Source organism: Muntiacus reevesi, chromosome 11 (genome assembly GCF_963930625.1).
Source record: "Muntiacus reevesi chromosome 11, mMunRee1.1, whole genome shotgun sequence".
Lineage (NCBI taxonomy): Eukaryota > Metazoa > Chordata > Mammalia > Artiodactyla > Cervidae > Muntiacus > Muntiacus reevesi.
This window is the reverse complement of record NC_089259.1, coordinates 49,518,354-49,540,845: the sequence shown is the minus strand read 5'-3', so window position 1 is coordinate 49,540,845 and position 22,492 is coordinate 49,518,354. Positions and strand designations below refer to the sequence as shown.

At 38.8% G+C, this 22,492-nt stretch overlaps 1 protein-coding gene across 1 annotated transcript in view; it reads right to left on the bottom strand.

Annotated features, from left to right (window-relative positions):
• SCEL (sciellin) overlaps positions 1–22,492 on the bottom strand; it is a 204,495-nt gene that overhangs the window by 19,589 nt on the left and 162,414 nt on the right. Inside the window, exons 24-29 of the mRNA XM_065902111.1 lie at positions 19,475–19,525; positions 18,504–18,566; positions 13,982–14,041; positions 13,787–13,846; positions 13,572–13,628; positions 3,424–3,486 (exon numbers count right to left, since the gene is read on the bottom strand). Of these exons, the coding sequence (XP_065758183.1) occupies positions 3,424–3,486; positions 13,572–13,628; positions 13,787–13,846; positions 13,982–14,041; positions 18,504–18,566; positions 19,475–19,525 (354 nt within the window). The remainder of the gene's footprint in view (positions 1–3,423; positions 3,487–13,571; positions 13,629–13,786; positions 13,847–13,981; positions 14,042–18,503; positions 18,567–19,474; positions 19,526–22,492) is intronic.

The following is a 22,492-nucleotide window of genomic DNA, read 5'->3' as shown; positions in this document are numbered from 1 at the left end:
ATAGATTGTAGCCTGCCAAGCTCCTCTGTCCATGGGATTCTCCAGGCAAAAATACTGGAGTCATTTGCTATGCCCTTCTCCAGGGAATCTTCCCAACAAAGGGACTGAACTCAAGTCTCCCGCATTACAGGTAAGTTCTTTACTGCTGAGTCACTAGCAAAGCCAGTTTACTAAGAGTTTACCATTTTGAATTGTTTCATGTGTTAGGATTTACTTCCACAATACTATCAAGGTTTTGAGTTCTTGTAAAACTTACAGATTTTAAGTATATAAAAATAAATATTCTTATGGTAACCAAAGAGGATAGCAGGGGTGGGGAGCAGCGATAAATTAGGAGTTTGGGATTAACATGAATACTACTATATATAAAATCAGTAAACAACAAGGACCCACTGTATAGCACAGGGAACTATACTCAATGTATTGTGATAATCTATAATGGAAAAGAATCTGAAGAATATATATTATGTATATATATAACTGAATCCCATTGTTGTACACTTTAAACTAACACAACATTGTAAAGCAATTAAACTTCAGTAAAAAAATAAAATTAAAACAAAGGAGTATTCTATTTTGGAGAAATAGAGAACTTGAGACCAAAACACCACTTTAATTTACTAATTTTCTCTATCTGCTCAAATCTCTTAATCCATGATTCTCAATTTTCTTTCAGTTAAATCTTTACCCATTTTGAGAGTCAAAGTAAACTTTCTATTCTGTAAACAGAATGAAGTGAAATGTTAGTCGCTAGTTGTGTTCGACTCTTAGTGACCCCATTGACTGTAGCCCGCCAGGATCCTCTGTCCAGGGAATTCTCCAGGCAAGAATACTGGAGTAAGTAGCCATTCCCTTCTCCAGGGAGTCTTTCCAACCCAGGGGAACCTGGGTCTCCTGCATTGCAGGCAGATTCTTTACCATCTGAGCCACCAGGGAAGCCTGTAAACAGAATAGATGGGCACAAAGATTGGGCCCAGGGATTTCTTTTCTACTTTTTATTTTCCAAGTGAAAATTTTTATTGTAGTTGTTCTGTCATGGCTGGGGCAGTGGTACATTTTCCATTTAATTTGTAGATAGATCCTGTACAAGACTGTGATAGAACTGAAGAAGGATGGATGGCATCTAGACACAGAACTCAGGGATGTAGCAGTGGTTAAGGCCTCCAGGCATGACTGACTGAGCTGATCAGAACCCCACTGGGAGAGAGGAGTGTTTGTGAATGTACATGAGGTTGTTGGGTTATGTTAGGCAGGAGGCACATGAAATTGTAGGAAAGCAAAGGAGACCATGCACACATTACTGGCAGCCGTGGTGTTTTCCATCACACTCCTCTTCTACACAGATGGCCTCAACCCCACCTTCTTGCTGAAGGAGACCAGACAGCCTCAGAAAGCTAGAGGAAGAAGAAGTTATGAGGAAGGAGAAACTGAGAAGCAGCTGAAGTCCTTGGTTACCAAACAGCTATAGAGTAGAGAATGAAAGTGTTAGTCACTCAGTCATGTCTGACTCTTTGTGACCCCAGGGACTATAGCCTGCCAGGCTCCTCTGTCCATGAAATATTCTCCAGGCAAGAAAACTGGAGGTAGCCATTTCCTTCTCCAGAGGGTCTTCCCAACCCAGGGATTGAACCCAGGTCTCCTGCATGGCAGGCAGACTCTCTACTGTCTGAGCCACGGGGAAGCCCTGGTAGAGAATAAGGACGATGATAAGTAGAGGGAAGAAGAGGAGAAACATAGGCAGAGGCCAACACTCAGGAAGCGACTGAGCTACAATAACGACAAAGCACTAGGGTTAACGTCTGGGGACTCCTGATGGAATGCCCTCTGGCCAAGGATGAGCATCCTTCCAGAGAAGGCCTCCGTGAAGCCTGGCCAGCCTAAGGTTCCTGCTCTGGAATTTCCATTTCCTCATTAATCTTTCCACGTGCTTCCCAGGTGGCACTAGGGGTAAAGAAGTCTCCTGCCAATTCAGGATGCCTGACACAGGTTCCACCCCTGGGCCGGGAAGATTCCCTGGGGAAGCGAATGGCTACTCACCCCAGCATTCTTGCCTGGAGAATCCCATGGACAGAGGAGCCTGGCAGGCTGCAGTCCCTGCCCTTGAATTTCCGTTTCCTCATTAATCTTTCTAGTAAGACCCTGTTTCATGAACAAGCCCAACTGAAACGGAAACACCTCTCAAATTGCATTCAGGGAGAAGTTCTTTCATGATAATTCATCATTTATGGTCAGTTTTAAAATTTTGATCATTTCCAAATAATATTTGAAAGAGATTGGTTAATTGTAAGCCCAGGACTATTCCCCAGATGGAGGATCTTTTTGACAATGTATCCTCCCTTGTTCTCTCAAAGGCTTGCTTGAGATCACAGAAAGAGAAAGCAGATGATTTAGGGAATGAAGGGGACAGAAAGAAACTATGTACCTCATATAGGAAAGAGCCTTGAACAGACAGGAAAACCAAACAAATGAAGCAGTGAGCCAGCGCTTCTACTTTTCTGTTCTCTGCATGATACCAACAACAGCACTTATTCACATAACAAAAAAAATTTTTTTAAACAGATAAGGCAGCTGTACTTTAAGAAGGTTAAAAACAGAAACCTATTGCTTTTAGGGTCCTCCCACATGTTGGGGGGAAGAACAGTTAAACATGGAAAACTTTGAAAACTGTTTCCTAATTTAAACAATCTGTAACAACAATGAAGCATAGTTTCCATCCTAACCTTCCTTGTAAAAGAAACAAAAAGTGCAACAGTTTTAAAGCCAGGATCCTCTGAGGTGTAAAGAAATTCCAAAATTAGGTCCTGTTTCCTGGCTGTGACAAATTTGTGCATTCTTTTAGCACTAGGTATCCAAGGCAGAGAATCTCAAAGTGCTTCCTGCATCTCTGAAAACCTACCAAGCAACAGTAAGTAAAAATAAATCTTCACAGCCCAAGTGCAGAGCACTCAATTTCTATCATGCCTTTTACACTAAACCATTGAACAGCAAGCCCTTAGTCAGAAATTCTAGCAGAATTAAAATTTTGTTGGCTTTTTTTCAGATTAGTTATTAAGCACTCTGTTGGTGTTAGTCGCTCATTTGTGTCCGACTCTTTGCAACGCCGTGGACTGTAGCCTGCCAGGTTCCTCTCTCCATGGGATTTCCTAGGAAAGACTACTGAATTGGGTTGCCATTTCCTTCTCCAGGGGATCTTCCCAACCCAGGGATCAAACCCAAATCTCTTGCAGCTGCAGTCAGATTCTTTACCACTGAGCCACCAGGGAAACCCAAGCACCCTGTACATTTTTTTTTTTTAATTCAGATAGTATTTATATTTAAACATTATAGTACAGTTCAACCTCTCAGAAAATCTTCCAGGGTTACATAATTTATGAAGGTTCACATAGAATTCGTAAGAAAACTGTAAATTAGATTAAGTCTTACCTTTCATTCTTATTCTTAGACACATTGGAATTTATGTCAATTAAATTTTCAAGGTTCTGGTCTCTACAGAAAAAAAAAAAAAAAAAAGCAGCAAGTATTTAAATACATATCATGGGAAATAGATGGAGAAACAGTGGAAACAGTGTCACACTTTATTTTTTGGGGCTCCAAAATCACTGCAGATAGTGACTGTAGCCATGAAATTAAAAGATGCTTACTCCTTGGAAGGAAAGTTATGACCAACCTAGATAGCATATTAAAAAGCAGAGACAGGATTTCTACAAAGGGGGGGGGGGGGGGCCAGCCGGCATAAGGCCGAGGCCAGCGGACGCGCTGGGAGGCAGCCGACTCCGCGGGGAAGAAAGTTCCTCTCCCGACCCCGAGTCTGGTGAACAGCGGACGCCATTCGGTAAGATAAAGATCAGATGCCTCATGACCTGCAACCAGGACTGAAAAAAGACATAATTTAAGAGACTGTCTCCAACCTGGAGACAGGTACTCTTAACTAGCTCATGCACAATGAAACTGAAGAGAAATTAACTCTTAGATTAATTCCCACTTCCAAAGGCTCCTACACTGGATTGGTCTATAGAGAAGACAGCTGACCTGATCTCACCTTAAAATGATGCTCAAACAAAAGATACTACACCAGGATGAAAAGACAGCAACATCAGAGGTAGACAGCTTGCCCAAGATGCTGGATCTGCTTTGTATGATCATTTATAATGTTTTCTTGACTTCTTAGACCTTTGCATATAAATCAAATGCTTTTCTAGCAGAGGCCTGATTCTATGCCAGTTTTAAAAATCAATCCAATTGTTGGGTTTGTGGCCAATTACCTGTATCTAGTTCTGGGTTACCTTGGTAAATTTCTCCACTACAAGACTCTAACTGGTTGGCCCTAAGAAAATTTAGATCCCCTCACTGGGCCAATTAATAGTGCCTACTCTGACTTGGGCCATAAATTTGAGCCTTTTTCTATTCCTCAAGCTCAATCAGAGCAACAAAAAAAGCTTCAACAAAGGAAAAAGAAATCTCCCACAATTATAAGAGGTTTAAAGTCTCCTCTGTGTTAAAAACAATTATATCATGCTAAAGATAATCAGTCTAGTAACAGTAAAAAAACTGGGCTATGTGCCTTATAGATGGTGGTGCCAATGTATAATTTCCCTGAAAGATAAAGATTCGTACAGAGTAGACTAAGTCAGACGACCTGGGATATACTGGGCTACACCTAATAAAAGCTCTTAAGTCTTAAAAAAAAAAAGCAGAGACATTACTTTGCCAACAAAGGGCCATCTAGTCAAGGCTATGGTTTTTCCAGTGGTCATGTATGGATTGAGAGTTGGACTGTCTTCACACCGAAGCTGAGCACCGAAAAATTCATGCTTTTGAACTGTGGTGTTGGAGAAGACTCATGAGAGTCCCTTGGACTGTAAAGATATCCAACCAGTCCATCCTAAAGGAGATCAGTCCTGGGTGTTCATTGGGAGGACTGATGCTGAAGCTGAAACTCCAATACTTTGGCCACCTCATGCGAAGAGCTGACTCATTGGGAAAGACCCTGATGCTGGGAGGAATTGGGGGCAGGAGGAGAAGGGGATGACAGAGGATGAGATGGCTGGATGGCATCACTAACCTGATGGACATGAGTTTGAGTAAACTCCGGGAGTTGGTGATGGACAGCGAGGCCTGGTGTGCTGCGATTCATAGGGTCACGAAGAGTCGGACACGACTGAGTGACTGAACTGAACTGATATGTATATGTGATTTAGTTACATATAATTTTAAGAAATAAAGCATTAGAATAAAACATTTTAAACCAGTACATAATTTTAAACATAGTCATTTGTGGTCTTATAGAATATGGGACACTAAAAATCTGACATTGAACTATTAGATCTATACAACTCAAGTATGAGCACAAATTACATTATGAGAGAAAAATGAACTAAGTGTTTGGAAGGTTTGAGAAATTCAGTCTGAAGAGAAACAACTGATTGATATCTATCAGTTGAGTGAATACTTACTTCACATCACAAAGGACTAACTTGTGTATTTCCATGTGGATTATCTCATTTAGACCTCACAGAATCTTGCAGGACAGCATACGAGGCTCAGCAAGGCTAAGTGAATTTTCCAAGGTCAATTAACTAATTTGTAAAAGAGTCAAGGCTTGAAGCTGAGCCACCTGCTCATCTGAAATCAATTCTTCAATATTTAATTAGAGTCTTCATTCCAGATTTTTGCATAACAGAGACATGAGAAGTCAACCCAAAATTTGAATCAACAGTCCATAATGTGGAGGATGAATGGGACAATTAGATTCTTAAATCTTGGGCTACAGTGATTTGTCATACTTTCATGAGATACAGTGTTCTCTGGTGTGCTATATACATATTAGCTGTCTATATATGTTTTCTATAATACTGGTAGTTCTTAATTTTTTCCCATGAGTTTGGAAAAGCCTTGTCATCAACTCTACTGGTTTGCAGGATAGTTTAGGAGTAGGAGTGAGGCCATTTCTCCCCCTACTTTTATGGGCCAGTTAGTCAACCTTTCTAAGCTTCCTTTTGTAAACTAGGATAATAATAGCTAAGTTTATAAGGTTTCAGTGAGAATAAATGAGTTAGTGCAAATAAAATTTATAGGCGCAATGTCTATAGTTGTGCCTGAACTGAGTAAGAATAAATAAGTGATAATAGAAGTGTAGTAACACAGCAGTGGGCACTATGGATTCCAAAATGTTGAGGGACTGTATTTTCATTTCTGCTGTAACTTTTCACATCTTTAGCATTAACTCCAGTTTTCATAAATCTCCCTTCTCTGATCCTAAGGTTCTTTTACATGGAATCAGTGCATAGACTCAAATTGATATTTATAAGGATGAAAAAATAATATAAAAGGCTTTGTATTTATGTGGAGTGAGACTTACTACTCTTTTTATATAACATCCAAGCCATCAATAATTGATAAATATGCTAATTGGGCAGCATTCCATAGCTATGCTTAAAGCTCACATTTAAAATACTAGCTACGCATCTTTGAAAATGTAGAAATTAACTAAATTAATTTTTAATGTGAGTTATAGTAGAAAACATGCCAATTTAATATATGTAAAAAGTAAAGGATTTCAGAAGTAGCTTGGAAGTATCAAAATGATTTGATGCTACAGTCTGAATAATGTAAAATTCAAAACTGACTTCTCCAGCACAGCTGCTAGAACTGTGTGAGGAGACCTCCCAGATCTCTTCTTTTGAATTTAGAAATAGAGACAGCAGGCTTTTCCTTTGTAACTCTTGATCAGTTCAGTTCAGTTCAGTCGCTCAGTCGTGTCCAAATCTTTGTGACCCCATGGACTTCAGGATGCCAGGCTTCCCTGTCCATCACCAACTCCCGGAGCCTATTCAAACTCATGTCCATTGAGTCAGTGATGCCTGCCATCCAACAATCTCATCCTCTGTCGTCCCCTTCTCCTCCTGCTTTCAATCTTTCCCAACATCAGGGTCTTTTCCAATGAGTCGGTTCTTCGCATCAGGTAGCCAAAGTATTGGAGTTTCAGCTTCAACATCAGTCTTTCCAATGAATATGCAGGACTGATTTCCCTTAGGATTGACAGGTTGGATCTCACTGTGCAAGGAACTCTCAAGGGTCTTCTCCAACACCACAGTTCAAAAGCATCAATTCTTCGGCGCTCAGCTTTCTTTATGGTCCTTGATGGTCCTTCCTTAATTACGAGAAGTACATCTTGACCTCAGGACTCGCCATACTATTTTGACAACCAGGATATTAAATTACCCTCCCCCTTAACATTTTAAAATAATACTTCACTAAACACTTGTGAATAATGGGTTAAAAATTAAGTATTTAACTTAACTTAAAAGGATTGTGGTCTTCCATAATCCGGTTTCCTAGCAATGTCAAACTGGGATGGTTGGCAGAGGCAAACACTGAGAGAGGACCCAGAAATGTGAATCTTGGGGAAGGAGAATTCTATCCCAGGAAGTGATTCTCTCTCCAAAGCTAACCTTGGATGAACTGAGTGGCATTTTTAAAGGAAGCTGGTGTTTTTCATTATGACTTAAGAATAAAAGCACATTACTGTGACTTAACACTGCCTTGCACGCAGTAGCTGCTCCAAAAATACTTATGGCCTTAAATGTATTTAAATTCTCTTTTCTCCTTCTCTGGTGGAAATTTATTGCTATCTTACCCGGCTTTGGGAAAAGACATGAAAAGGACCCCAGGGGAAATATGTTAGACCCTGAACCTTTAAGGTAACCAGCTCCACACATGTCTAAGTGCAGAGTATGCACCAGCACCACAGAGAAAAAGTTCACAAGAGATGGTGATGGACGTTTCACCTCCATTTGCATTAATCACCCAGAACCTGCCTTACTCCACCCCTGAATTGCACATATTTCTTTCCTTTTTTTTTTTTTTTCACTCAGCTCCCAACCCTGACTTTGTTTCCTTATTTTGGAACACTTCCTTACAGGGTCGAATATTGCCCTTCCACCAAATTTATATGCTGAAGTCCTAACACCAGCATGTCAGAATGTGTCTTTATTTGGAGATGGGGGTCTTTACAGAGATCCTCAAGTTCAAATGAGGTCATCAATGTGGGTCCTAATCCAATATGAATGGAATCTTTATTAGAAGAAGGAATTTAGGCTCGGATACACACAGATGGAAGGCAATATGAAGACAAATGGTGAAGACAGCCCTCTACCAGCCAAGGAGGGAGGTCTGGAATAGATCCTTCCATCTGGGCCTTCAGAAGGAACCAACCCTACTGACTTCCTGATCTTAGACTTCTAGACTCCAGAATGATGAGAAAACAAATTTCTGTTTTAACCCACTCAGACCACAGTTCTAGTTATGGCAGTCCTAGCGAACAAATACAGAGTCACTTCTGCCCTCACGACAGATACTATTATGTATAGCTTCTCGGCCTGATGCTGGCTATCCTTACCTGCTTGGCACTCCCTGCTCCCAGTCTGCAGATACTGCGTCTTTGATCTGTCTATACTTCCATCCCCCTCCCCCACCCCCAGGACCCAATATTTTGGATTCTAGCTATGGTGAGGAAAAGCAGAAGTGGATTTAGACCTAAGCAAGGAGGAGCCACCAGAAGCTCACAAATCCAACCACTCCAGGTAGATAACTCAAAATTGGAACCTGTACTTGCCTTCAAAGAAGCACATTCCCAAAGGGATATAATTGTGAATCATCAAATACACCATGTTATTAGGGTTATAGAATTTTTGCTGTTTTTATTAAACAGTGCCACATATCAAGTTCGCTAGAGTGGGCTATAAGATTTTATTCTGAATCCTCTATACTAATATTTAAGGCAAAGTTAAAAGTTCCAGGTTATGAAAAGTACAAAATGGGGATTTGCTCTGACTGTTCAGCCTGATTGATATCATCAGCTAGATTTGGAGATCAATAAAAAGAAGTTCAGATTGCCCGTAAACTTCCCAAGCTGAAGAATATAAAAATAAATTTTCGTTTTTTAATTAAGATCACATCTATCACGTCATGTCTTTTACACCATGGTAGAAGATGAAAAGCTGTGAGTCAAAGTGTGAAAAATAGATTTTTATAGAAGCCCAGCCAAATGCTGCAGGGTCGAACAAAGGCTTGATTCCAAACCCTTTCTGTGGTGGTTCGACGGAAGGATGACCTGGTAATTTTGTAATTTTATGAGCAGTCGGAATCAAGTTTAAGAAAAACCACCAATTCTCTGTGGATCCAGAGAGAAGTGCTATAAAGAAATTTTGTTAACCATACTAACTAAAAATGCTTTTCTTTATGTAGACTTCAAAATGTTTAGGAAGAAATGAGTTATCTGTTATATAGAGTCATAGCATACATTTTGAATATAGGTATTTATCTGTTATAATCATGTAATTTATTTTCTACAGCTCCATTAAGGAATATAACACTTCTTAACAGAGCAGATTAAACCAAAAAAAAGAGAGAGAGAGAGAGATTCCAGGGACCAAGTTATCATTACATCTCGTATAATACAGGTTTTCTAAGATATGCTCTACATGAAAGTTAACAGATCACTCCCAACTGCTCTTCCTCTCTTATGAGGCTGTGGGAGGTGTTTATTAAAAGCGGCAATATGTTTCTCTCTCTACAGCTTACTTAAATTGTTTTTGCAGAGTATCAAACACATTTGCAAAATTAAAAGCCTCCATATAAAAAATTCACTATGGTACTTCTTTTATGCCAAGAAGTAAATCTTAGGCTTTAAGCTTTAGTTCAAAAGGAATATTTATCTCTCTGAAGGAAGTACAGGACACAGTGAGATAACTGCGATAATTCTTCAACCCCACTGGCTTCGCAAAATGGGCCCAGCCTTACATATTTTTATAATTAGCTTCAGTGAGGGAATCTTAAAGATTTTATATTAAAGAAATTAACAGGTCCATAGAGAAAATGATCAACTTAGATATTTTTAAATATAAGATATGATCAAGAATTTCAGTGGCTCTAATTCACTCTGGTTCAATGAGATTGTGGTTCAAAATAGAGCCATTGGTTTAAGCAAGAAAGCCAATCATAGGATATCAGATCCCTCCAGTCTGGTCTTACTCCTGAGGGCTCAAAGTGTTGGAGTTATGAGGCACTATAGATTTTATCTAGCTAGGTGATCACAGGTCTTAATTTATTTTGAGATTTAGTATGTAACTCAGAGAATACTTATTAAGCATCCAATATGTGCCACACTTTGTGCTAGGCACTGTAGATAAAGAAGTGGACAAGACAAACCCAATATTTGCTCTTAAAAATCCAATAGTTGAAGACAGATGATTAAATAATAATGCCCTGTAAGAGGCAAACATTCTGTAGAACAGAATAATAGCCTGAGAACATCTAGAAGGACCTGATGCAGAAGTGATGGGTCAGGGTGGGCTTCTCAGAGCCTGAGTAAAAGACACCTAAGCTCAGACTTGAAGTATAAATAGCAGTGATCCACGCAGGAATGATGGCGGAGGAGCAAGGTGTGAGCAGGTCAGAGAGTGAGTGGCTAGACTTTGCTTGTGGGTGGAGCCTAGCAGGGAATGGGGGTGGAAAACCTGTGGAGGCAACATCATGGTAGACTCTGGAAACCAGATTAAGGGATACACATTATCCAGTGGCAATGAGAAGCCACTGAAGGATTTCATCAGAGGAAGGCCAGTCTCAGATTTATGTTTTAGGAAGAGCGCTCAACAGTGTGGCAGATGGACTGAAGGGCAGAAGGTACCACTGACAGCAGATGGACTAGTCAGGAGAGCTCACAGTAAGCTGGGCTATAGTAGCAAGTGGGGATGATGAAGTGTCTCGGTGCCTGAGATAACTAGGAGAAGCATTCAAAGTGACCTATTGATTCTGGGGAGTGAAGCAACAGACACAGTCTAGGTTGCCTCCCGCATCCAGCTTTCTGTCTTGATCAGAAATGTGAGAAAGATGCAACAGGAAGATGGGAAAGAATTCTTGTCCTATTGAAATACTAGCAAGACATATCTCAGCAAATAGGAAGCCCTTTATAAAGAAGGCTTCCCTGGTGGCTCAGATGGTAAAGCAAATGTGGGAGACCCAGGCTCAACCCCTGGGTCAGGAAGATCCCCTGGAGAAGGAAATGGCAACTCGCTCCAGTACCCTTGCCTGGAAAATCCCATGCACGGAGGAGCCATGTATGCTACAATCCACGGGGTCGCAAAGTGTCGGACATGACTGAACGACCTCATTTTCAGTTTATAAAGAAGGAAGTATAATACTGCAAGAGCTTCCCAGGTGGCGCTAGCGGCAAAGAACTTGCCTGCCAATGCAGGAGACATAAGAGGCGTGGGTTCAAATCCCTGGATTGAGAAGATCCCCTGGAGGAGGACATGGCAACCCACTCCAGTATTCTTGCCTGAAAATTCCCATGGACAGAGGAGCCTGGCAGGCTACCTTCATAGGGTCAAAGAGTCGGACATGACTGAAGTGACTTGGCACATACACAGTACGTAATTCTACAAATAGTTCAGAATATTTTTTCTATTTTAGATGAAGGATGCCCTTCAAACAGTAAAGACCTGTATCACTGGATGTGTTTCAATCTTCATATGGGAGCAACTGCTTATGGGCTACAAATAATTGAGAAATATTTATCTTTCTTTAATGTTGGTTCATGAAAATGTGAAACTCACTGCTTAAAGTCACACGGTTTCTCCCTGAGTAAATGAAAATTCTGTGCACATCTGCATTTGTTCACATTGTTGGGTTCCTAGAAGAGCTCAGGGACACCTGCTCACATTCTGATTGATGACTGAAGTTTATCCCGCCCCTCACTGTGAATTAAATATACAGCTGCTAGAAATGTCAGCAAAGTCACACAAAAGCAACTCTGATTCACTGCTGTTATTCTATTAAATAATCAGTGCTCCTGTCACTGAATTGGATGTAAAAGTGCTTTGTGGCTATTATTTCTGCTGGGAGGCATGTTGAAATGCCCCCTCTCTTTACCCATTAAAATCAATGGGCCACATAGACACACTATAGATCCAGGTAACTGAACACATTGAATGAACTACCTTTTTTCAAATAGGCAGCTCAGTCTTCCCTGTTTATTCTGCAATGATTCCTGAATATCCTGGCTGATTATCATCAAATCCCCCCACTTGTGGCTCAGCTGGTAAAGAATCTCCGTCTGCAATGTGGGAGACCTGGGTTTGGACCCTGGGTTGGGAAGATCCCCTAGAGGAGGGAAAGGCTACCCACTCTAGTGTTCTGGCCTGGAGAATTCCAGGGCTTCCCTGGTGGCTCAGACAGTATAGAATCCACTTGCATTGGGGAGACCTGGGTTCGATCCCTGGGTTCGGAAGGTCCTCTAGAGGAGGGCATGGCAATTCACTCCAGCATTCTTGCCTGGAGAATCCCCATGGACAGAGGTGCCTGGTGAGCTATAGTCCACGGGGTCACGAAGAGTCGGACATGACTGAGCGATGAAGCACAGCACAGCATGAACATATACACACTATCATGTGTAAACTGGACAGCTATCTGTGTAACAAAAGGAGCTTAGTCTGGCGCTCTGTGATGTCCTAGAGGGGTGGAACAGGGGGAGGGGAGGGAGGCTGGAGGTGGGGGTGGGGAAGAGGACTGGGGGTGGGTGTGGGGAGGCAATATACATGCAATTATGGTTGATTTGCAGTGTGGTATGGTAGACACCAACACAATATTGTAAAAATTTTTTAAAGGAAAAAAAAAACCACACAAATAGAAAGGGCAAATTAAAACACTAATGTAGAAAACAAACTAAAAGACATAAGAACCAGGCTGATGAGCATGTCAGACTGTTCTCTTGCTGCCCGTGGCTTCAAAGCACTTTTCTATGTTATTTGCTTTCTTCATCCCAGAATAGTGAGACTATAATTCCCAGCTATATATTTATTACAGCGAAATTTCAGGTCAGCAGAACAATGTAGACCTCTGATACAATGCACTCTGGTGCATTATCTATGAATAAGCTCTTTTGGTGAAAGATATGGCATAAAGATAAGACATAAAGACTCCCTGGAGAAAGAAATAGCAACCCATTCCAGTATTCTCACCTGGGAAATCCCATGGACAGAGGAGTCTGTGGGCTACGGTCCATGGGGTTGCAAAGAGTTGGACACAGCTTAGCAACTAAATGTGTATGACATAAAGATAGTGAACTGTAAAATATTTACAAAACTCAAAATGGAAGTTCAAGGTTAAAATCTGCTGGATTTGCTGTGGAGCTGTAATTCTGAAGACTCAATATCCTTTCCAATACTCCAATCCTCTTTAAGCATCTATGCAAATCACTGGTTTGGTTCAGCTTCTCCAAAATGTGTTTTACTCATAATTAATTTCACTCACTTTTCATTTCAGTCCTGACACTCTATTTCTTATAGACAACAAACACTAATTTGTCTTTGTGCAAATAAGAAATACACAACTGCATGTGAAGAGTGCAATTGATTCCAGAAGAGGACAGCATGTTCTTTGCTGACAGGAAGCACATGGGTTATAAATGTGTGCTCATTTGAACACAAGAAAAACAAAAGGCTTCTTTTTTAAAAATAGAAGAAAGAAAAAACTTTGGGTACATGTCAAGATAGTTAGGCAAAGTCATTTACCGCTTAGTATTTTTGAGTGCTGAAGGTTTCACTTGAATGAGATTGTCTAAAGCTTGGCTGTTAAAAAGAGAAAAAACACAAACTCCGATTAGTAATAGGGTTTTTTTTTTTTTTTTTTTTTTTTTGTGCTAGGTCTATAAACCAGTATTATATATCTATTCCACACAGGAGCAACAGACAGAAGAGCTAGGAAATGACTGCTTTTATTTGATTACCTTTGATTGCTTCTGATTACTGCAGGATTCACTTTGATGAGGTTATCAAGATCCTGGTTTCTTTAAATAGAAAAATAAAAAGGTTAATTATAAATTCTTTTGGTAAGATCACTAAGGTTATAAATCTGCTTGAAATAACAGTAAAACAGAACATTCTTCCTACCCAAAGTACAAAAATTAATACAGTTCTATTACCTTTGATTGTTGAGGAGAATTTCAGGATTCACTTTGATGAGCTTATCAAGATCTTGATTTCTTTAAGGGGAAAAAAAATAAAGCAGCTTTTGTTATAGAGATAATCCAGGTTTAAGTTGGTTGGAACTGGAAGAAGGGATTAGCTATTTTATCATTGGTTGTTGTTGTTATTGTCAGACTCTTTTGCTACCCCATGGACTGTAGCCTGCAAGGCTTCTCTATTGATGGGATTTCCCAGGCTGGAATACTGGAGCAGGTTGCCATTCCCTTCTCCAGATGATCTTCCCAACCCCAAGATCAAACATTGGCAGCAGGATATTTTATCACTGAGCCAACAGGGAAGCTCATCTATGAGACCTATTGGTTTGGCATAGAACAGCCTTAAGATACATTTTCAGCCAATCCAGGGAGGATACATTATGTAGGATCAGGAGAAAAATTACTCTAATCTCACACAGTTTTTTGTCAGAGCCCATCTACCAGGGCACGCTGACTCAGAGTCCACAGCAAACGTCTTGTGATTCACCACTTTTACTCTGGAATGCTTTAACAGTACGAAGATACAAATGATTCCAAGGTCCTTGATATTTTAAAAATCATATTCACCAACTAACAATATCATTTTGTAAAAAATTAATAAGCTCCAAAACTGGGATCATACTTAACATAAGGCTTGGCAAAGAGAGTTCCAGAAATCCATCAAAATTGTGACTTCTCTTTCCTCTATGATGACTTAAAGAGCTGAAATCATGGTCAGATTAGGGACATGCTCTGATAACTGTTCACTTCCCAGTTGAAACGCTATCACTTTCTTTCTTCAGTTAGAGAACATGGTTTGCTATCACTCATTGCATCCATATAATACTTTGTTTTTAAGGGCTGGAAATTAGTGATTTTTTTCTAAACCACTTTATAATATTTATCCAAAGAAATAGAGTAGCCTGCAGTGACAAGAAATCTTGGGCTTGATAACAACTGCTTCCAGTAAATTTTAGATAGTTACCTGCCTGTATCTCTTTCCCCTTCCAAAGTCCTTTTCCCTTAAATAAAAATATAGCTTACTCTTCAAAAGTCTGATGGGAGATTAAGAACTAAAGGAGAACCACTTGGACGTTAAACATCAAAAAGTCTGAGAAAACCTACATGGGAAAAGAATCTAAAAAAGAGTGGTATGTGTATAACTGATTCACTTTGCTACATACCTGAAACTAACACAACATTGTAAACCAACTATATTCCAATAATTTTTTTTTTAATCTGAGGAAAAGGTGTGCATTTCCCTCCCCAGCCCATAAGCCTTTCCATAGAATTGGCTTCCCAGCTCATGGCTTCACTGAGTTTCAGCTCTCATCCTTGTCCTCAGATCTCCATGGCAGACAAAAAGCCCTTAAATGAATTTTCACTGTTTTGAATTATCTTCAGTAATAATATTCTCAATTAAAGATAATCAACTGGTGTCTACAAACAGTATGAAAGAAATGACACACATATGGGAATTATCAAAAATATAATTTTCTTGTATAAACTGGTTACAAAATTTGTGTAAAATTAAATTGTGCTTGAAAGACAATCTTTAAAATGGTGATTATTCATACATTAAAAGAAAAAAAAGTACAAAGAATAAAATTTTTTAGAGGAAATAATATGTTCAAAGGCCTCAACCATTTTTTTTTAAGCCTCAACCTTTTACTACATAAGATCAATCACAATATTTTTGTGTAACTACATATAATTTTCACCTACCAGCATAATTAAGAGTAAATTGTATAAAAATGTGAACATAAACATGAGAACTTCCTTTTTTACTCTTCTGCCCAGGACAGAAAACTTGGTTCATTGCAAAACTTAGAACTATGCTATATCATAGAACTGTATCATAATTCTATAGTTCTACTCATAGTTCTAAGAGTACTCTATCCTAGAACTCATTAAAAAATACATTTTACATCATAGCTCACCTTTTCAGTCAGTCAGTCAGACAGACATACACATATAATAAAATATAAACTTCACAAAGTAAGACTACGTAAGAAGAACACTCATTTTCTACTCTGTTTCACCGTAGTTAATTGGGGGCGAAATGCTGACCGCCAGTCACTAAATTAATTACAAGACCATTTAATGGATTGTGGTCTACAATTTGAGAAACACCAGCTTAGAAAACATATAAACACATGCTATGGTTTACCACTTCTCCTAAAAAGACAACACCTGTGTTAATAAAGAAAGTCCTGAATTGCCTTGATTGATAGTATCATGCAACTTATCTCAACGAATTGAAAACTTATAGACACTTTTTTCAGGCCCTGGATTCTTAAAAAACACAGGAATCTGATATCTGAATTTTATCCAGGAAAAAATGTTATGTTTTTCCTACTCAAGTTACTGCTTTCATCTATTTTGCTTTAAGGATATAGGGGGATACATTGGAACATTTAGCTATCATTACTTTCATGTGGGTCTCCCAGGTGGTACTAGTGATGAAGAGCCCACCTGCCAATGTAGGAGATATGAGACGTGGGTTCGTTCCCTGGGTGGGGAAGATCCCCTGGAGGAGGGACGGCAACACACTCTAGTATTCTTGCCTGGAGAATCCCATGGACAGAGGAGCCTGGTGGGCTACAGTCCATAGGGTAGCAAAGAGTCAGACATGACTAAAGTGATTTAGCACGCACCCACTTTCATGTAGTTCAAAAGTTATAAGGTGTTTTGTGGTCATTGGCATAAATTTGTGCCATAGTCACTTCAAAGACAGAAGTAACATTTCCAATGACCCTGTGAAAGTGGTGGAGAACATCCCCTAGGTGTCCGATGGCAAGAGCAAAAGGCCTAGCTTTATTATTCCCACTATTTCCTGAGGTACTAGATCAACTTTCATTTATTTTAAGATCAAAGCCTGTGAGCTGTGACTTAAAGACCAGGAGCTGGGCTGGGAGTTGGAAGGCTATGAGATATTTGCCCCTGGCCTTGGTCTTCTCATCTGTAAAATGGGAAGATTGGATTGGGCCTAATCCTCTGCCCATCTTCTACTCCTAGGAATCTATGAATATGAATTTTATTGATTGTCTTATTTATTAAGTTAGCTATTTCATTTCTCCTTTTCTTTTTAAATACAACTCACTGACAATACATTCTATATTCAGCAAGCAGTACATGTAATATTTTAAATTGACAACCTATTATTGTCTTGGAGTCCCATCTCTGTGCCCCCAGTATATAATTAGCTTTAATCTATGATAATTGCCTGCTGTTAATAAGATTGAGTATGTCTACTGAATTCTCTTTTTTGGCACCCACGGCCTATAATTATACCTAATGTGCACCTAATGATACCTAGTTGTAAGCTTCAAACCCAGTAGGTGCTCAGTAATTATTCACTGCCTAACAGATCACAGAACCACTATTCCATCTTCCACTAGTTTTCTCCGTGACCCTGGCCAAATCACTTAACCTTTCTGAGTCTTAATTTCCCCTTCTGTAAATTGAATAGGTTTGACTGGAATGTGGAAAGTGAAAGTTGCTCAGTCGTGTCCAACTTTCTGCAGACCGCATGGACTGTAGCCCGCCAGGTTCCTCTGTCCATGGGGATTCTCCAGGCAAGAATACAGGAGTGGGTAACCATTCCCTTCTCCAGGGGAATCTTCCCAACCCAGGGATTGAACCCAGGCCTCCCGCACTGCAGGCAGATTCTTTACTATCTGAGCCACCAGGCCCTGCTTTAACTGGGACAGTGGTTCGCGAAATTGTTCAAACTAACTGGGCTATGAGTTCTCTGAGGTTCCTTCTTTCCATCTCCAAAATTTGTGATTTTTCTATGTACCAGATAAACTCAAAAAAGTGAAATCATAAAAACATTTTAAAATATGTACAAATATATGCATATATATCTATAATAGTGGTATATAACATAAAAATCTAAATATATATAATATTACATATAAATATATAATGTAAATATATACATATGTCTATAATAGTAGTGTATAATGATATAAAAATCTCCATAAACCAGAGGCAAAAACTGAATTTCATTTTTCATCATCACAGATACTACTTAAAGAACTATCATTTTAGGTCCATTGCTTTGCTAGGAGCAGGAAATCATCTAAAAAATAATGAACCTCATAAAATTTCCACCAACTATCACTTTCCAAAAATGAGATGAATAAAATTGCTTATAATTAACCTGGATGAGGTGTCCAGCTCTTTTTCAAAAATTAACAACCATTAACAAATTTTAATCAAACCCAGAAACAAAGGTATTGCCATCAATACTACAAATCATAAACAGGGCATAGGCTAACTACGTTTCTACCCCAGTCACTCCCTTCAATTGCTTTATCTGAGCTGTCTTTCTATTAGCAAATACATATCTAATTTTTCAGAGATATATAAAATTCATGATGACTTTTCAAGATTTACATTCAGTTTGCCCATGGAATGATTACAAGTTATTTATATTCATATTATGCTTAGTTAAGGAGAAACAAACCAAAGCAAATAAATAACATCTTTGTCTTACCTTGCGGTGTTTTTGACAGCTTTGGGGCTTACATTAATAAGTTCATCAAGACCTTGTTCACTGCTAAAACAAAATAAAATAAACGGTCAAATGCAGTTGGAAATCAGCAAATTTTATGACTGGTGTTTTTTCTTTTGACACTTGTGAATCCTTTGATGGGATCCTAGACAAAAAGTGATAAATGTAATGAGTTTCTACTTTGTATAAAATAGCTATCTTTTTTAAATCCTCAAAGCAACTGAGTTAAATATCACCATTCTCTTTTCATAAATAAATAGAGTTGCATGAAAGTGAAGGCCTTAGGTCAAGTACCTAAGCAATAACTGAAGGTGAATTAAGTAACCACACGTTGCCTCTTGCCCACTTCCTTCCTCTCTCTGTTCACAATAATTCCTTACAACTGCACAAGGCTTTTCACCAACATTATTATCGCAATAACTCCGAGAGGTAGCTTGGAGTTACTCTGTCATGCTTTTCTTAACTTTTACTCCAGTGGGCAATGAGTCTTAACTTCTTAAGAAGACAGGAGCATATTCAAAGTCTTACAGAAATATTTCTAATCAAGCATTGGAATGTTATGTCACCAAATTTCTGAAGAGTCATTTAAAATTAATCCTTAGGTTTATGAAAGAGAATAAAGCCAATATTCTTTGGTTTATTCAGTTTTATGAACTTATAATTTATTAACTAAATTTGCAGTAATAATCTAGTTAAGCTATAATTGCATTAAATGAATTTCTCAGGTAGTCATTATACAGAATTAACTTCAATATTACAATTTGAACAATATTATAATGTAACAAATTGAAGCAATATAAAAACCTGTCCAGGATTATTACATGTCAGCGAACCAATTTTTCTCATTTTTTTTCATATCCCCTTTCAAACATCCTTAGCCAAATAATTAACTTTATTCTGGGGCATAAATTGAAGATTTGCTCATGAGTCTTCAACAATACTAATAAACTTACCTTTTCTTTGCTGAGGGAGTCACTTTGATAAGACTGTCTAGGTCTTGGCTCCTAAAAAATGTAAATTTTAATAGCTAGTAAAATCAAATCAAATCAGTTATAATTTGTATATTTTTTCAATCTTAATATTGAATAAAGTGATTGTTGCTAATTCAAAACTTCATTTTACTTGAATATTCTTTTTAGTTCTCTGTGAAAGCAGATAGCTACTATAAATTCATTTCTTATACAACTACATATATATGAAAATTTATTTTTATTCTTATTCCTTTCAAGACAACCTTAACTTTAATTTGCTCTTAAAATTTCTTATTTCCTAGATTGTATTTGGTACTAGAATCAGCATTTAGAATTTGTTTCAAGGTTGTAATGAACAAGAGAAAAATTTGAATTGTACATCATTTCCATGTGTTCCTTGCTTCCCTCTCCTCAGGATAAAATAAAACAAAAATGTGGGACTTTTTTAAAAAGAGTATATTTCCTGATTCTAAGGTATGGAGGTATTCATACATAATATGAATATGTAACATTGAGGCTACTCCAAGATATTAAACAATTCAGAATCATGCTTCATGCAATGCTATATCAGAACAAAGAAGACTTCTGACAATAAAATTTGCTTTTGTACTCAAATAGGTGATAATAGCTCTAAAAGGGGGCTTTCCTTGTGGCTCAGTGGTAAAGAACCTGCCTGCCAATGGAGGAGACAGGTTTGATCCCTGGGTCGAGAAGATGCCCTGGAGAAGGAAATGGCAACCCACTACAGATTCTTGCCTGGAGAATCCCATGGACAGAGGAGCCTGGTGGGCTACATACAGTTCATGGGGTCACAAAAGGGTCAGACACAACTTGGTGACAAAATGGCAACAATCTCTAAAAAGACATTTCTGTTATTGCACTGGGCTTTCATATCAGCTCTAACATCAAAAGGCCCAAACAAGATGTATAACTTGATATACATTATTATTGGACAATTTGTTACATATCCTGAAAAGAAAAGAGACTAGAAAGGCTTCTATAACCTAAGTAATCTTTAGGATTAACCTATAAATGAATTTTATCATGTTCATATCCTTCCATGTAAATTATTGCATTCTGTTATATTGAATTATTTGAAATTGTCATCTTGTGGGTCAAAAATTGTTGAATGTCAACAATGTCATAAGATTCAACCTAATAGATAACTTCTTAGGCATCTTGCTTGAACTAAGCATTGAGTGGTGCAATGGGGACTCAACAATGAAGAAAAACAGTAACAGTAATAATAATACCAATAGATAATGTCTAATAAGTACTTGTGGAGTAAATGCTTCATAAGCTAATTTTTCTGGTAATTCATTGAAGAAGCTAATTCTTACAATCCCCACTTTACAGATAAAGAAGTTGAGAATTCAAGGAGGTGAAATGATTTGTCCAAGACTATACATCTATAAAGCCTTTGACTGTATGCATCACAAGAAACTGTGGAAAATTCCGAAAGGGATGGGAATACCAGACCACCTGACCTGCCTCTTGAGAAACCTGTATGCAGGTCAGGAAGCAACAGTTAGAACTGGACATGGAACAACAGACTGGTTCCAAATAGGAAAAGGAGCACGTCAAGGCTGTATATTGTCACTCTGCTTATTTAATTTATATGCAGAGTACATCATGAGAAACGCTGGGCTAGATGAAGCACAAGCTGGAATCAAGATTGCCGGGAGAAATATCAATAACCTCAAATGTGCAGATGACCACCCTTATGGTAGAAAATGAAGAACTAAAGAGCCTCTTGATGAAAGTGAAAGAGGAGAGTGAAAAAGTTGGCTTAAAGCTTAACATTCAGAAAACTAAGACCATGGCATCTGGTCCCATTACTTCAGGGCAAATAGATGGGGAAACAGTGGAAACAATGGCTGACTTTATTTTTTGAACTCCAAAATCACTGCAGATGGTGATTGCAGCCATGAAATTAAAAGACGCTTACTCCTTGGGAGGAAAGTTATGACCAACCTAGACAGCATATTAAAAAGCAGAGACATTACTTTGCCAACAATGGTCCGTCTAGTCAAGGCTATGGTTTTTCCAGTGGTCATGTATGGATGTGAGAGTTGGACTATAAAGAAAGCTGAGTGCCGAAGAACTGATGCTTTTGAATTGTGGTGTTGGAGAAGACTCTTGAGAGTCCCTTGGACTGCAAGGAGGTCTAACCAGTCCATCCTAAAGATCAGTCCTGGGTGTTCATTGGAAGGACTGACACAAGCTGAAACTCCAATAATTTGGCCACCTGATGCAAAGAGCTGACTCATTGGAAAAGACCCTGATGCTAGGAAAGATTGAGGGCAGGAGGAGAAGGGGATGACAGAGGATGAGAAGGTTAGATGGCATCACTGACTCAATGGACATGGGTTTGGGTAAACTCCGGGAGTTGGTGATGGACAGGGAGGCCTGGTGTGCTGCAATTCATGGGGTCGCAAAGAGTCGGACACGACTGAGGGACTGAACTGAACTGAATAGCTAACAGATATTCTCTAAACTAAAAAATTTTACTACCAAGTGGAGGAGATGAACACATGATGTAATGCAAGACATGGCAGAGGGCAGGTGCTGAAACAAGGCTGACACATATTACATGGGAAAGGTCATATTATTAAGGCTTTTTTCACTTTACAAACTAAGTCATCTTGGAAGAGGGACAAGGGATAACTGTCTTTCATAGAATCTTAATCTGTAACATAAAGTATTACATGGTCTCTGGATTCATTATCTGACCCTCAGACAGTGACAATACATTATACTTTCATTTAGTGAACAAAATATAAGGACAATTTAGAACTCAATATTCAAACGAAAGAATGATAAATTCTTTGGTCTAACTATAAAGTGAATGAAGCAATATATGCAATGGAGGCTGCGTTTTGGAAGCTGTTCCAAGTACATGCAGGGTTGATCCTCTTCACCCACCCATATGAAATACTGCCTAGGAATCAGGACTGTATGGTCCTCAAGCTAAATCCAGCCTGAAGTCTGGTTTTACAA